Source organism: Dermacentor silvarum, chromosome 1 (genome assembly GCF_013339745.2).
Source record: "Dermacentor silvarum isolate Dsil-2018 chromosome 1, BIME_Dsil_1.4, whole genome shotgun sequence".
NCBI lineage: Eukaryota > Metazoa > Arthropoda > Arachnida > Ixodida > Ixodidae > Dermacentor > Dermacentor silvarum.
Genome location: NC_051154.1, coordinates 35,114,053 through 35,130,730, shown reverse-complemented (window position 1 = coordinate 35,130,730; position 16,678 = coordinate 35,114,053). Strand labels below are relative to the sequence as shown.

General features: G+C 46.1%; 1 protein-coding gene across 1 annotated transcript; it reads right to left on the bottom strand.

Moving 5' to 3' along the window:
• Positions 1 to 411: 411 nt before the first annotated feature.
• On the bottom strand, positions 412 to 9,264 carry LOC119460075 (ionotropic receptor 93a-like). The gene is made up of 11 exons (XM_037721395.2): positions 9,053 to 9,264; positions 8,776 to 8,928; positions 8,506 to 8,637; positions 7,758 to 7,958; positions 7,038 to 7,147; positions 5,811 to 5,898; positions 4,882 to 5,037; positions 3,737 to 3,899; positions 2,982 to 3,202; positions 1,358 to 1,620; positions 412 to 970 (listed from the first exon to the last, which is right to left on the bottom strand). The coding sequence occupies exons 1-11, from the start codon at positions 9,248 to 9,250 to the stop codon at positions 508 to 510; spliced, it is 2,148 nt and encodes a 715-aa protein (XP_037577323.2). The 5' UTR covers positions 9,251 to 9,264; the 3' UTR covers positions 412 to 507.
• Between the last annotated feature and the right edge of the window lie 7,414 nt (positions 9,265 to 16,678).

Genomic DNA, 16,678 nt, shown 5'->3' with positions numbered 1-16,678 from the left:
TGAAGTGAAATTTGGCAGTTTTGCGGAATATTTTGCGGTTTTTCTGGGTATATGCAAATTATTTACTTCTAGGAAGCCGGCGCGCCACTGAAACGTGTGTTGTCCGAATTACTGTAGGCCGGACGTCCTTTTATACGGTACAGCGCCTGGTACAGCCGAATGAGTTCACTTTATACCGATTGAGTTCTCAGAGGCGTTTCTCAGTATGCGCAATAACACAGAGACCGCGCAGGATACCATACTGAGGATACGCTCGGTTTGCATTAATGGTGGTTCAGCGTTGACCGTGGTGAAATGTTACATCAACACTGTTATAGTCTAGTCCCTCCCCACTTTTTCTTCTTTTCATGTCGCTCAAAATTCTCTTTTCTTTCCTTTTTGAAGCAATGCTCGGGCATTATGTGTCCGCCATATATTGGCGGCATGGTGCGCGTACTTTTTTTTTTTTTTTGCCCTTTATACTGCTTGTTGTTGCTTGGAACAGACCAATGGCGAAAAAACAGCGGGTTAGTAACGCCTGGCCGGGTAGTTGTAGGGGATGAGGTCGCTGCGGTTGTTCGGGTAGCCGTTGTAGCGGAACGGGCTGTTGGGCGGGCTGAACGCGAACCCGGCGTTGTCCCGTATGCCGCGGCCCCCGTAGTCGGTGGCGAACCGGTCGCCCAGGCTATCTTTGCCTCCGGCGTACTCGGTGCGCGTGAAGAAGGGGCTCTTGGTGTGTATCACCGTGGGCGGCTTGTGGCCCGGCGGCGCGGTCAGCTCGCGCTTGCGGCGCACGAACTCGATGAAGAGCGCCGTGAAGGAGGAGGCGAAGCCGACGCACAGCACCCAGAAGGAGCCCGTCATGTGGTGCAGCGTGATCTTGCGGATGTCGCCAGCTTGAGGCTTTGACTCGACGGTGCACTCGTTGTCCCGTGGCCAGTGTTTGCGCTTCCAGTGCATCACCAGTCCGGACTCGACCAGCCGCCGAAGCCTGCGTGCCGGGCGCATGGTGAAGGTCAAAAACTGCTGCTCGTGCGTGTTGGAACACTACGAGGCAGGCGAATGACAAGGCTTCTGTTTGTCAGAGCGGGCCCAAACATTTTGGAATGCCCAACGAAAAGAGTCTGTTGTAGAGAAACTATTTTATACTGCCCAGTTTTGTGACACGACAAACTAAGAAACACACACACAAAAAAAAGAATAAAAACTTATTTTCATAGGGTTAAGCAATCCGGCTAAGCAAAGCAAATGCTACTGTTAGTATAGGCTACCACACGGGCTGGGAGAATCACGAAGGCCGACGTTATGCAGCAGTCGCAATAACAAAAGACACAAAAGGCAAGTAATAAACTGGGTCAGACTAGCAGTATATGCTTACTCGTTGTTGAGGCGGTCGAGAAACGGGAAGCCGACGCGCACGGCCAGAGATTTCACGTCTCGTATAACCTCGCCGCGGGCCACAGCGAAGTCACACCGTGCTGTGCGGTTGAGCTCACGGCCCAGGTAGTGGAACATGGTGACCTCGCTTCCGATGAGCGCCATGTATCCCATGCGCACTTGGTCCAGCACCCACGTTTCATGTTTTATGTCGAACGTCATCATCCTGTCGGACAGGACCTTGAGTGACCCACGCTCTTGGGTCTGCGCAACCGAAAAAAAGGAGCCAGCTTGTTTGCAACGGCTTCTACAATTTCTGGCGTAAAAAAGAAGGATTCTTATAAACAATTCAGGATAGTCATTTATTACGTATATTTCACTGGACACGTGTCTATGAAAAACACACGCATAATATCACTTTAATGTCCCAATAGAAGCAATAAAAAATGTCTGACAGTCCATTCAGAAGGGAAGCTCAGCGGCGAAACCTTAATGATGACACAGAAGCTATGTAGGTAGACGTTACACCTCCACGACACACTAGTAAATAAATGACTCTAGGGCAGTTGCAGCCATACCTAATGCCGTATCTTGCACACATATTGTGCCCGAAGCACAATGTTCACGTGAAAAAAAATTGGAATTTCGAAATTATCGGGAATGATTATTGCATACATAGCTTTTCTCTCACTGTTGTTCTCGTAAGAAGCGATGCAAAGTGACTTTTGGCACTTTCACATGTGGCTTTCCTGCCACAAGCAGCTGGTATAATCCCTATAGGTCATGTAAGCAACTGCGCTTAGTTACGACAAGCGTGAACAAATGAGACTTGTAGTTGTAGGGAACGCACTGTGCCGTTATTTCTTGTTGATTCTGCTGGTGGTGACCGGGAGTCCTCTTGTTTGTAGTGATGCAATAGTGCAGCTAGAGTTAAGTTTGTTCAGCGAATATGCGCAAGTAAATGAACCATCTGGTCGAGCTCTATTGCTTTTAACTTTAAATAATTAATTCTAGAGTTTACGAGCCAAAACCACGATCTCATTATGAGGCATGCCGTATAGTGGGGAACTCCGGATTAATTTTGCCAACCTGGTGTTTTTTTAACGTGTACCCAAAGTACGGTACACAAGCGTTATGACAATCCGCCTCCATTGCAATGCGGCCGCCGCGGCCGGGATCGAACCGGTGACCTCGTGCTCAACAGCGTAACGCCGCAGGCACTGAGCTACCGCGGCGCTAGCCTTATAGCTTTTCTTTTGTTAGTAACTTCCTGCGTGTTTATAGTAACATCGTACGTAACTCTATGCGCGTTTATAGTAACGTAAGCGAAAAGGGCAGATAAAATCATGTATTGTATAAAAATGTATTGTATTGCTCACGCGTTTTCGCGTAACTTTTAACATACGCCAGGCCCAGATTTATAAGGCAATGTCAGTCCCATCCTGCAAAATGGGAGTGAAAGTGCCCAGTAGACTACAGCCTCTAATGCGCCGTTAATAGCACTTGAACCGTAACGTGACGCTGTCCCCGGAAGATCCTTTTCTTGAAAAAAAATGACGTGCTCGCGGAAACCGTACGGACAAGAGAGTGTCGCCACGGTAGTTCTCGTACAGTGGCCTGCGCACCTTGAGCAGGTCAAAGACGGCCTGTCCCTTGAAGGCGCCCCATCGCATGTACCCTCGGTGCGCCACGAGGTTGTCCACGTTGTCCACGGGGTTCCGGATCTTGGGGAAGGTGAGGTCCGCCACTAGGTTGCCACTGTACGTGGTGAGCGTGACGATGACGAACAGCCACCAGAAGCCCACCAGGATGCGGCCCGAGATAGCGTCAGGCAGGTGGATGCCACCTGCATGTGCCCGACAGCAGCTATATACTGCAGAGCTTCTGCGGTCCATCAGGGCGTGGGCCTCAGTGAGTGGAGAGCAGGGAGACTCGAATATCTGCCGCTGGCCAGCACTTTGAGAAGTTGGGCTTCTGCGTTAGCGCCATGGTGCGGCGTCTTCCGTATACACACAAGGGAAGAAAATCTCTAGGTGAGTAGCGCCCACCAAAACTTGGGCACCGAGGCGATGTTGGAATGCATGGTACTAAAAGTCTCATTATGGCCTCGTGTAACGTCGTATATAGCAAAAACCTTAGGCCTATTTTACACCATAGCCGCATGCATGGGTTTCAGCCGCACGCTAGAGTAAACCGTGCGTAGATCTACAAAGGCAGCGGACTCAAAACACTGAGGCGGCTTTGGTTTCGAATCAAGCGTAAGCAATGACTCGGGTTGTCGGCAGAAGTCGCTAACGCTGAGAAATACGGCCTTACCAAATTGAACAAACGTTCCCTCGCAGGCTAAACCAACTATTGCACATACGGTCTGGAAACGTACCTTGTTGAATGATCGCGCCGAAGCAGTACCATTCGCAGTTTTGTAAAAGGAAGAGTCCCTTGTCGTTCCGGAGGCCGTAATAGTCATAATATGGGCTGGCGCAGTGGATACCCCACAGCACGGGTCCAATGAGTAGCAGCGAAAAAAGCACGGCCACCCATGTCTGCAGAAACCACGACGCAATCACTGTAAGGCCCAGGAGATCGCATTTGCTGTAGGTAAAGTGACTTTGACAAGTAAGCGTAACTTCTCCAGACTGTTTGCTTCGTGGAAGCACAAAGCGCTCACACTACGAACTGAAACGTGTGTTGCGAAGCGTCAGGCGAGTTGTAACCCCATTCAGCGAGTTATTTTACTGCTCAGATGTTAAACATAGCCAAGTAAAGTAGCGGATCCTTTTCAGGAGCTCTTTTTAATGAAAAAAAAAGAAGAAAAACAAACGACCAAAATACAGCAGGCAGCTCACAAGTGCGGCAGCTTGGCCGCCTTGCTACATCTTGACTTCAAATACGTAGTGCACAAAAAAAAAGAAAGAAGAAAAAGGAAAACGAGGACAGTAAAGAGCGGCGGATAACAAAGATTTTTGATAAAACGATGATTTTTGGGAAGAACCGTAATCAGCTACCCACAGAAATTACTGAAATGGAACCGATGCTAAGATTGTTGAACTTTGTATGTCGAAACCATCAATCACGCTATCGGAAAAGAAATTTGCAATTCTTTTAGATGTAATGTGAATGCAGTGAGCATGCACGGATGATTTCATATATGTGCAAGCTTTTTCGTCAATAAAGAATTAGTTCTAAGTCAGCGCTACGTGTGTCTCCGTCTCTCATTTCCGTCCTTGTTTTTTTTTTTTTTTTTCTCTTTTTTTTTTTGGGGGGGGGGGGGGGGGGGGGGGGGCGAGGGGCACTAAAGCGCACGAAAATACGTATATGAAGTCAGGAGGCAGCTGCTCCCTTATTAACCAGCAGAGCTTTTCCCCGCAGCTTCTCAGTGCAGTGCACTAGCATGTGTCCTCACTTCATAATTTGAAACACATGCTGCGTTGTTTGCGCGCGAAGGCGTCATTTTGTATGCCTATTTTTTAAATTAACATAATTCAAAATAATTGAAACACCAATATTAGCAGAAAGGTAACTTACGTCCCAGGTGAACGGATCGAGAAAGAGGTACTTGTAGTTTGCCCTCGGTTTCGGTACCAGAATCTTGTACGGTGATTCGTCGTATGCTGACGTGAAGTTCACTACTTCGGACCTCTCTTTTGTTACCGAAAAGCCATAAGCTCCGAGGTCGGCTTCCTGAAAAAGTTGTCGAATACTTTCTTTACCACGAGGACTCAAATTGCCAGCCCGATATAGTGTATAGAGACAATCACTCGCGGCTTAGCTAGCTCGTATTGACGACAGCCCGTTGTCAGAACAAGTCATGTTAGAATACCGACTTCACAGGCCGTTGCAGCAGAAGGCTGCGAATGCATTATCGCCATTCTTACGGACAACCAACCTGCACGAGCAACTCTAGCACTGGAAAGTGTTAACTCTTATCCCGTGTTGTGAACAGCAGTGATTGTGTGCATGTGCTCTGTTTCTCTCTCTTTCTCTCTCTCTATTTCCTTCCTATCTTTCTACGTCTCCCTCCCTTATCCACAAGTATAGGGTAGCAAATCGGATTTTTGTGCTGTTTAAGCTGCCTGCCTTTTTTTTTTTCGTCTCTCTTCTCTTTCTCTCCAGTTCCTTTCGATAAGCGTGCAAGTACTGAATCTATTATGGGGGGTTTCCGATCAGCTGGATCTTCGGTATCATGAGTTTCGGAAGAAAGCGATGGACGTGAACTATGAGAGGACTGGTCTATTTTCATGACTTGGATTCCCTACTTGCCAGTAGTCACTGTAAACTTGTTAATCAACGAGACATGTCAATTACAAGCTCGGTGACTTTTTTTATTGGCTTCTTCAAGCCATTTAGCCACGAGGAAGCTGGGGTGTGAATCCCTCACTTACACTGCGTGCATAAATAATTGTGAGCATTACATTCAGTAAGTAACTCGGGACTCCACACAGCCCTACTCGCACCTTTCTGTGAAGCATCCCGATCAAACCAGTCCATTGGCCGTTCTCAAATGATCCGGGAATTTCTTCTGATGGCACCCGCCACTCGTACCTAAAATAAAACAGCGCACAAGTGTCTTTGCTGTACGCAATTAATTAATTAATTAATTGACAGTTTCGCCCGAAGGCGAAGCAGTGACAGTGATATCAAGGCTTAGCGTTGCGCTTGACCTCCTCGGACGGTGTTCTAACTATACGTGTGCCCGAGTAACGCGGATGCGACATATGCGGTTGCCCCAAAATTTAAAGCTTTAACACCCTGTGTACAGGTCGACCTGTATTGGAATCACACAGGCGCCACTAGAGCCGCGCCACTAGAATACACCTCTTTCACGTTTGAGCACTGATACTGTTTTGTACTTTCTATATTTAATAGGCTGAGAACATTTAAGACAAAAACCATGCGCTGTGAAGGTTATGTTTATTGAAATTTGTTTGCGTGCTCCCATTCTCGAAATTCTGACGAATAGTTCAGTCGAGAACATAAGGCCTGGTATGAACAAATTTGGCGGTTGAATAGCATAGCATCTAACTTCCATATAGGGTATGCACAAACGTATACCTAAATATATACGGAACCTCACGGCGACGCCGACGTCGAAAATTCGCCTGCAGTATCCAAAATAATACATGACTAAATTAATCAATTAGTAATAGTCTAGCGAGGGTCGTGGATGCTCACACTGTAGAGATTCCCACCTTCTACCTGCTTTTTTTTTTTTTCTTTGTGTTTTGCTATTCCTCCCTGAACTTCCTGGCCTTCCAGTGAGTCTTGTTATGCGCTGTGTAGTATCACTTAAAATCAGTGAATCCGCAGTTTTCTGACTGAACTATGTGAAGTTAGGGTCTGGTTAGGGGTCACTCCTAATTCTCCTGCATTGAGGGGGCGAAGGGAGGAAGCTGAGTGGTATGCGCTTTTGGTACGGAGTACAACATCCATGCAGAAAAAGTTGTCCATCTCGCAAAAAAAAAAAGAAAAGAAATAATGCGTACCGATGTACTGGAAGTTTGAATAAGCGCAAAGCAAAAGTTATAGGCGTTCTGGCATATGTTGATTAGCGGTAGTCCTTTATGGGCTCTTCCTCGACGTCACCGTGACTGAAATCATCCGGTCTACATTGACACAAAGCGCAAAGAACCCTGCACGTGTTGTAGCATAAGAATTGCAAGAATCAATCAGTCGGCACTCACGTAAAGTTCAGTGCTTTGGCCAGTGACTCGATCATTTCGGCCATCGTGCCAGTGACATTTGTCACAACTTTTTTGTCTGCGGACGTTTTAACCACAGACATGGGAGGGTCCTGCAAGTAGAAGATATGTTTAGCTTTCACAGAGCAAGACGTACTATCGCGTTCAATACAATTTAAAATGTGCCAGCTGTGGCCGCAGCGCTGTTTGGTTCGAGCTGATGCGCTACCGTGCGACGCGCTCGAGAAACAAAATGGAGCGTGCTTCACTGTTAGAGTAATACAGTGTGCCTATATCATGAAGCTATAACACCGTCATGTGCCGAGTAGTAGTGGCGCACCATTAATTATCTCTCTCTCTCTCTCTATATATATATATATATATATATATATATATATATATATATATATATATATATATATATATATATATATATCACACAAGCGATGTTCGTGACACGACAGTGTTTACGAATTCACATGTTTGAGAGACAGCATATGTGTCGCCCACGAGTCAGACACAGGCTTCACACAGTGTACAGAAAAATAAAAGTGTCTCTTCATAAAAGTGACGGACAGTGCGCGCGTAATGTAGAGAGCCCGCACATTTGAAGAAAAATGCGTTCGGGCAAGTCCAATGCAAGAATAGATCCGCCTTGTGCACGCACGTTCATGCAGGGTGAGCAGAAGCGTGGACATAATATGTGGCGCGCAGGCGACGTACGTTGATGACGGCGATGATCAGCTTGATGCCGCCCAGGTCACCGATGATGCCAGGAAAGAAGTCCTTGCGCTCCATGCGGATGCCGGCCACCAGCGTCCAGTGACCGACGTCCAGCAGCACCTGCTCGCCACGCAGCTTCGCCACCGTCTTCAGTGTGAAGCGCGAGCACTGTCCGCACTGGCTGCTGTTCAGCAACAGCGTCTGCGATTTATTGTAATTTTTATTGCACAACCAGCGCAGCACTCTCGAAGATCGCAAGGACAATCGACTCAGAGTTAAGATGGCTCACGTGGAGCAGCAATCTTCAGCGACTGTACAGTGTCAATCCGACCTCTTAATTCTAATACATGCAGAAGCCCCAAACGCGCCCATGGTTTTAATGCTTTTCAAAGTTTGTTCTCTTTCGATTTTAGAGGAATTCGAATCAATTTTGCATGTCCGATCGGGTTAAACTAACGGAAGGTGATTGTGACAAGTGGGCTACGAGTGGTGCTGCACTACGGGAAATACAAAGCGTGTGCTAGTGTAGCTTACATAAAAAAAGAGAGAAAAAAAAAGATCAGAACGACAACTCGAAAATGGCGAGGCGTAAATACATACTTGTGTACAAGAAGAGGCTTTCAGTAGTCAGCGCGGAGTGGCACGTGACACAGATGAACTTTTTACCTTTTCTCTTTGTGTTCTTTGACCCTAACCATGCGATTTCATTCAAGTCAAAAGTGATACAAAGAACCACACTGCCACCCACCTTTGACGTGTTTGAGAAAATGTACTTCGTCAGCAAAAACTCTGATGTCCTGTACGTGCCCTTTGAAAGCTTATCTCCAATGGTTTTGGCCACAGTCTCGACTGCCATTGGAAGCTGACAGTGTTCCTCGACCTGCGGTATAATTTGTTCCGGAAGGTAATTCATGGTCAAAAAACAGCATGCTAACCAGAAAATGGTGGATTTCTTAACGATAGATTCTATACGTGCTTAATAAGCTTTTAATAATTGAATAAACCCATAAAAGCTTACGGGGCAGTCCGTTTCTGAGACTTCAGCGTACGCAACGACAACGTTGGCGCCGTCTGGGAATGTCTTAGCGAACTCTTCAAACTCCTCATTGATTGCTTCAGTAACAACGCAGACAAAATCCCGGTGGAAGGTCATCATGTTACTGTCTCTTATCTGCAAGGAACAAAAGATCTCATAAGGGTTTTGATTTCACAGCCCTAGATGTGTGAATATAAATTACACGTGCAACTTAGGTAATCAACAACTTGAAAAATGTAAAGCCAAATCAGTTTCCGACCTTTGTGAGAATTCCTCGAACAAGTGTCATGTTTCCAACAATGATGTAATGGCGGAGGTGCACTTGGTCGCTAAACGTATCGACGATGGTGTCCATCGACGTGGTCCCTTGTTCACAAGAGCTGCTCAGACAGACACGGTATGTTGTAACGGCCGCGGGCTTTACTTTCGACGAAAAGCCTCGTACAGCCTTTACCATGTCCTCCACATACACCGGATCTGTAAAAGCATATCGCCGCCTGGTGAACGAGATGTTACCATACTGACAACTCGGCATTTGCGTCTCAGAAGGGTGTCCCTTTGTGGAAGCTTGTGGTAGCTGCATGACGCACGCTGTATTTATCGAGAAGGAAGGGAACCGAGGGGCAGATTTTATTAATCATATCATAAGTAGCCAACAAATAAAGACACCAAGGACAACGTAGGGGAAATTACTTGTACTTACTAAATGAAATAAAGAAATGATAAATTAATTGACATGAAAGTGGATGAAAAAAACAACTTGTCGCAGGTGGGGAACGATCTCCCGTCATCGCATTACGCGTGCGATGCTTTTACCAATTGAACTACCGCGGCGCCGTTTTCCCATCTACTTTCTGGGGTATTCATGTTTTTACTGCTAGAACAAACCCTGGGAGTGTTAGCCAGCGCCACCACTCACAAACCTTGGCGGCGGATGTGGAACATCCTTTCTGCCGCAGGCGTCATGCGTACGTGATCATTTTGGGTGAATGCAACTGGCCAATAAATCCACACATGCTACCTGAAGGCATCAATGTTGTCGGATTCGAGACCCTCGTTATGTAAGGAACGAGAAGAAAGGGAACCGAGGGGATGTATTCATGTGATTTATGTGATGCAGACAATCATGGCACGAGACGAGGTAAAGCAAACTAGAAGGTGGGTGCCGAAATGCTCCACATTATGAAACTGTGTAGCATTTCACACAGGCAGTAATAAATATTGAGCGATTGACACCTTAGCAAATGCAGTATATTTAAGAATGAAAGAGGCTGGAAAAAGCACATGCAAACTATCTAGACGTCAGAGTGTTACTGCTACGAAGTATTATGTGAACATTTCTGCGTTTGTCTGCGCTGTAGTGGCATTCACACCGAGATAAACTGTATAGTATAGAGGCCATGCACTATTGCGATTTTATCAAGCGACAAAGGGATCCTTTGTTTGGGTTTACACGTATGCATTAAGAAGGTTCAACATTGGAGCCAGCTTGCAGACAAAGAACCAGAGTGATAGATGAGTAAGGAAGCACCCTGCTAACATTAAGAACAGCGATTATAATTTGCCTAACCTTTGCTTGCGATGGACGGCATATTGTCGGCGAAGCTGGCACAATTAATGCTTAGTGCTTGGTGTAACATTCTAGTTGAACCAAACGAGACATGAACGAGGTGAATGCGCGATGCAATACAAGAAACGAAGGTACAAACCTCATAGCTCGGTGCAAAAGCTATTGATTGCAACGCAGTCGATTTATGTGTTCACTGAGAAAGATGGAATTCGACAGAATTATTCAGGTTACAAGGATGAACACAATTTGGCTCCACATATCTTCCCATTCCCTATTTCGTCTCGATGACAAGATGCGTCAAGTGCGACGTAAGATAGAAGGTCATGCAGGGCTAATACGGCTAGTGTGCTCTGGAGAAGATCGAGTCGTTGCGCGTTTTTATGCTTACGTCACAAGTGCTCGTTGTTTTACTCATATTGTTGGAGGACCTAGCTACCGGCGCTGCTGTGCTATTTCTGGGCATCCCTCCTTTATTAAAACAAAACATTATAATGAACAGTTTAATGCTGTCGATGATGCATGTGCGAACGAAATGTCCAAAATTGGGTATAACTATCTCAAATCGGATGAAAAAATACGTTTAAGAAACGTGGATGCTTTGTGGGACCTTTGAAAGTATCATAATTAATTCTAAGGAAGTCCTAATGTATTCGTCCTAAAGTATACTTCAGAAAGTTTGAAGCGCTTTCGCAATGATGAGTCTCCGTTGCTTCGCTTAAGTTTCCTCTTCCTTTGATATCAGTTGTATTACTCCAAGAGATCAGCGGTTATATATATCACCGTTGATCTCTTGGAGTAATATACTCATATACTGAGTAATATACTGATGCAAAAATCTGATGCGCAAGAAATATTACTTGCACATCAGATTTTTGTTGTGCCTAAGTCCACTTATCCGCCGTAGCTTCAGCTATAATGTCATCAGCTTATGTCTGCCCTCTAGGACGTGCTGCTGTCTTTCTGTCTCTCTTTTTTTTTCTTATTTTCTTGCCTCCCAATTTTTTTACCGTGCCGTTTGTTAAAATACCTGCCGAATACGATACTGCGTAAAAGCTTTCTCGCCCAAACCTATTTTACTCACTGTAGTCAGGGTCATGCAGCATGACAATGCTCTTCCAATAGCGCAGGTCGCGGGTACTCCGCAGATCAGACAGTAGAGGCACGATGTCCAGAGGCCCTGTAGTGACGGGAAAGCCCAGCGCGAATGTCTCCTCGAGCCGTGGGCAGTAGCGGTCCATGATTGACACAAGGAACGTTTGGGGCATGCGCTTCTTGACCACTTCGTAAGCGTGCTGCGTCTTCTGGCAGTCGACCACGGTGAACGCAGCATCGAGGAGACTCTCTGCGAATGAACGAATGCATGAATCGTCTTCACTTATCCCGTTCAGAGGCGACAATTATTCATCGATGGTCCTTTACTGCCGTCACTGACATCCTGGGAGAAATCGGCCGCAGGCGTGTGCGCCTGAATGGAGCACAAGGGGCTACAACTGTATACACTTAAGTATAGTGCATCTGACCGCAAGTGTGTACAAGCACGTGCTTCTAGACCAGAAGCATGAGCCCGGATATGCACATTTGAGGCGAGTACTTAAGGCTTCTAATGGGCCATCAAGTTTTAACAGCGGAGCTGTTTAAGCCGGGCGTAATGTGTCAACCACGAACAAAAAATGTGGGCCGATCCTGGCGGCAGTGCAGTAAGGGTCCGAGCGCAATGGCACATACCCCTGTGAAATAGCGAAGCTGAGCCTGGCTAAGTCTAGATAAGCATGGTTGGGACTACTTAAGCTTAGTCAGTCATCAATAGCCAATCGATAGCCAATCGATAGCTAATTGATAATTGATCAATAATCAATAAATTCCGGGAAAGGCTGGGGATGACTTGGTAGTGCTTAGTCTTGCCCAAAAGCCAGGACTACCTAGGTTCCTATCAACTCCGCTGTCTCATTAGCATTGCGCTTCCAGTGCAAGCCACGCTAATTTTTTTATTTGCTTTACCAGAACATGAAATCTCCTGAATCGTCTGACCACGCACTTTTCTTTATTGAGATACACATCAGTTTAGGCATGTTCATCTGCATAGTACTCACTGATTAATATGATCGTTAAGAGGTAAATGCATAAAAAGAATAACGTAAAGCAGTTATGGATTACCACACAATTGAACAAGTGGTTTGATATCAGGGGCGGATCCAGGGTAGCCTCTATAGGAGGGGGCCCTCATCAAAGCATACAGAAAACGGGAGGGGGGCTTTGTATACGCCAGCGTTTGAGTTATTAAGATGTAAGGCAGGATTAAAGTATCTTCCGACAGGAGAAGCGGAAGTAGCCTATAAGTCAGGCACATAACTTCATTTTGTCAAGGAAAGAAAACGAGAAATTTAAGGCTTGGCGCGGCTTGATTCGACTGAAAACGCCTGGTGTACTCACTGCCCATGATGGCTGGCAGTTGCTCGGCGTCCTCGGCATGGTCGGCCAGCACGCGGAACCTGTGGCCTTTACCCAGCAGCTCGCTGTAGTTGCCCTGCAGCTCGAGGAAGCGGTCCTTGGCGCCTTCGCCGACCAGCTGGATATTGGGCATGCTCACTATGGCTGCGCGGACAGAAACGAAATCTTGATACCTGAATGCAGTGTCATATTCTTTGCCACCCAGCTGGCGCTGCCATGTTCCCGCTTAGGTACTCGAGAAACAAAAAGCGCACGCTTCACCTGTCTGAGAGAATCGCTAGCACGCTTTAATATTGATGGAGTTCTTCATTGCACCTTCAAGTCTAACTCCAACGGTATGTCGTTATTAAAGGGCGGTGAACTTAATTTTAGTAAAGGATGCAGCCGCAGTAAGTTCGCTTTCTGTAACATCAGTGGCAAATTTATGTAACGTGCGCAGCACTCTCAGTGGGTCATGCAATCGACACTAGCCTAACTACAGCTAAACGAAATGCCGGCAGGAGAAGGGACCACGTGTTCTATTTTGCTATAACGCGCAATTTGATGCAGAATATCTTATCCACATAAAGTCACATAACTGTTAAATACATTGCTTACGCACGTAGACTACGTACCTCAGATCTGCTGCAACTTACACGGTTTTGATAAGAATAGAAAATGAAAGAAGGTCACAGGGCAGAGCAATGTTACTTTTACTTACCAAGGACACTCTTTTTTTTTTTTTTCTTCGCCTAGTACACCACCGTGTGGAATGCGGCTAACCCGATGGCTTCTCCCTACTGCTACGTCTTTCGAAACTCACGGGGATGCAGTGTCGCTCGTAACTTTACTTAAGTGACTATGTTGACGTCCGTCATACAGTTAACGCCATTCACTATTAGCAATAAAGTGGCATGACTTATTACAGCACCCTACTGTGTCTTCTACTGTCACCTTGTTGTGACGGTGAATAACAAGACAGTGCCAAAACTGTCAGTTCAGAATCTCACTCTTTATTGGGCGAGCTTTTGCCCAGAAGGACGAATACCACTCCAATAACAACGATGACGCGCGCGCAATGTCATCGATCATCGAATCTGAACTCCCGGGTCTAGTGCGTCTACAATTTGTATGTTCGCGTGCATTCTAGAGTGCACAACAGTATTCGGGACGTGCGCGGAACTTGATCAGACACGCCTCCTTTCTATATAACTCGACAACGTTAACAAAATTTGGATAGTGTAAGCGCGTCTTGCGCCGAGAGACAATTTGATAACAGTGATGATGATGTGAAACATGAATTGTAGAGTTTAACGTCCCTAAACTGCGCAGTGACACAGCAGAGACACCGCATGGCACACCGCATGAGGAACACCGTAGGGGAGGGCTCCGGATAAATTTAGAACCATCTGTGTTTCTTTAAAAAGCACCTACAGCACGGTGCACAATTATTATTATTATTATTATTATTATTATTATTATTATTATTATTATTATTATTATTATTATTATTATTATTATTATTATTATTATTATTATTATTATAACATAAATGCCTAGTACGGACGTTTGTATTCTGTGCTCCCAGCCTTTTTACGGCAAACAGCAGTTTCATGCGAAAAACGTGCGCACGTGAAGTGTATTCCATGGCCCGATGAGGACCTCGAGCTTCTGAAGTCTGGTGAGAAAGCTTTCACGTGTAACCTGTGCCAGAACGCCGATATTCGAGCGGTCAGGCTTAGTGATGCCAACAACACACCCGCTGCTTCTTCATCGGTGACCTTTCCACAGGGGCGTTCCACTCGTTGCGGCCGGTTTTGAGGCGGTCGGTGACACGGCTGCCCCCCATGGCCTTCTCTTTCAGGCGCTCGAGGGAATATCCTTCCTCAGCGATGAAATGACGCTGCTGCGGAGTGACAACGACCGTCTGCGCAGGAAAACGCGCTGGCATCCACACAGCAGGCTGAGGGTATAATGCGCAACGGGTCGAGGTGCGTTCCCTGCGTGATGAGCTTTGCAAGCCGTCTTCGCCCATTTCTCCGGCTGTACTGCCGGTCCACCCGTCCGAGAAAACGGATGCTGCCAGCGCCTGGACTGCTTCGCCGAGGGATGCCGCCGTTGACCATGTATCCAAGGCAACACGGAATGAACGTCGGTCTGGCTGTTTTGGACTGGGGACAGCAGGAGCATATCGGTGGTTAAACGCGCCCCTCGACCGAAAGCCATTTTTGTGTCCAGGCTCTCTCATGAAAGCTCGTCTGATGATCTGACTGCGCACCTCTCAAACGTCCCATTGCCTGCAAATGCCTCAAGACGAGGCATAATTCGTATGCCTCGTTTCACGTCTGCGCTGATGAAGCCATCGATGATGAAGCCCTTAATCGCCTGAACGACCCATCTATGGGGCCAATGGGATGCCTGTTCAAGCCGTTCCGTGGGCATGCTTCATGCTTCCGAGATAACCCCCAAAAATCAAAGTGGTCTGTAATTTGGACATCTTCTACCAAAACGCTAGTGGACTTCGCACCAAAGCACGGAAACTTTTCTCCAGTACAATTTCGTCTTATTTTCCTATTTTTGTTATTTCCCAAACTTGGCTCAGCAAAAAAAATTCCCTCTTCAGATTTTTTTTCCACCACACGACAACTTCTGCCGCAGTGAGGGGGTCTTCAGTGGATTTAAACTACAAAAGGCGGTGGCGCACCGATAACTATTGACAGTTCACTGAGATGTGTTAGGCGCAACGACATAGAAAGTCTACTGAAGTCGATTTGGCTTGGTCAGCCAGTCTAGCGCGCTGTGAAAAAAAATTGTTCATCGGAACTTTCAATGTACCGCCGAATATTACTCCTGCCTTGCTTGACGAGGTGATCTCTTCTATATTGATAGTGTCTTATCTTACCATAGCAAGCACAGAGTAATCCTTCATGGTGATTTTAATACACCTGGAATTGATTTGAACACCCTTAGATATTATCATTACAATTATTACATAGAGAACAATTGCAGCCTGTTGTTGGACTTTCTATCCTTCTGTTCACTTCAGCAACATAACTTGATTGCCAATTCCTGTGGCAACGTCTTATAGACCTTTGCCTCCCGAATGCTGAAGTTATAGATGTCTCCCATTCTGACATTTTCCTTGTGCGTCCCGACAAGTTTCCCACGTCACTAGAGATAACTGCCTCTGTGTCAAACCTGAGGCAGAGCTCCCCCACTGAATGAATTATCTCGCTTTGCTTTCAAGCGTGGTGATTATGTTGGTTTATATGATTTCCTGTCCACCACCGATTGGTCACTGTCACAGACAAAAGCAATGCTGATGACCAAGTAGATCAAGTTACGATGCTTGTTTTGAACAGTATGCGTAAATACATTCCCCAGTACAGTCATAAACGCTCTAAATATTTGCTCCGGTAGGTTCTTGTCCTCAGAGAACTATCTCGGGCTTTAAATAGCAAGAAACTGCCCTTTATGTTATCGAACAGATTTTACTTTCTCATTTCTTTCTTGCTATTCTTGTAAATCGCCATAGTCTTATTTGTTTCTATTCTTTGCATCCAATTCCCTGTCTCTGTTTCTCTCAGTTCTTTCTGATTACTCCTGGCTGTCTATTTACACTTTCAATTACCCTGCACTTGGTTGCCAACTTTCTTGACCTCTTCCTCTATTCCGTGTCCACGCTTTTGAGGTGCAAATATTTTTTGCACTTTAGCCGCTCATTTATTTTCGTCCATGTTTCTTAGTGTTTCTTCAAAACTAATTTTGCTTTGCGCTTCTCTGACTTCAAATGAAGCCTAACCCATGTACGTCTCCCTGCTCTGCCTCATTTGCGATTTTATAGTGGACCCCCAAAGCCAACCGGCCTAGTGACCTTTGGTTAACTTC

What these genes read in the sequence shown, in the direction of transcription:
- LOC119460075 (XM_037721395.2), bottom strand. Translation starts at nt 9,250, where the DNA reads ATGGTAAAGGCTGTACGAGGCTTTTCGTCGAAAGTAAAGCCCGCGGCC. An exon ending in TCTCAGAAACGGACTGCCCC is followed by an intron (nt 8,638 to 8,775) that starts GTAAGCTTTTAT and finishes ATTATACCGCAG; the next exon opens with GTCGAGGAACACTGTCAGCT. An exon ending in CTCGACCGCCTCAACAACGA is followed by an intron (nt 971 to 1,357) that starts GTAAGCATATAC and finishes CCCGGCACGCAG; the next exon opens with GCTTCGGCGGCTGGTCGAGT.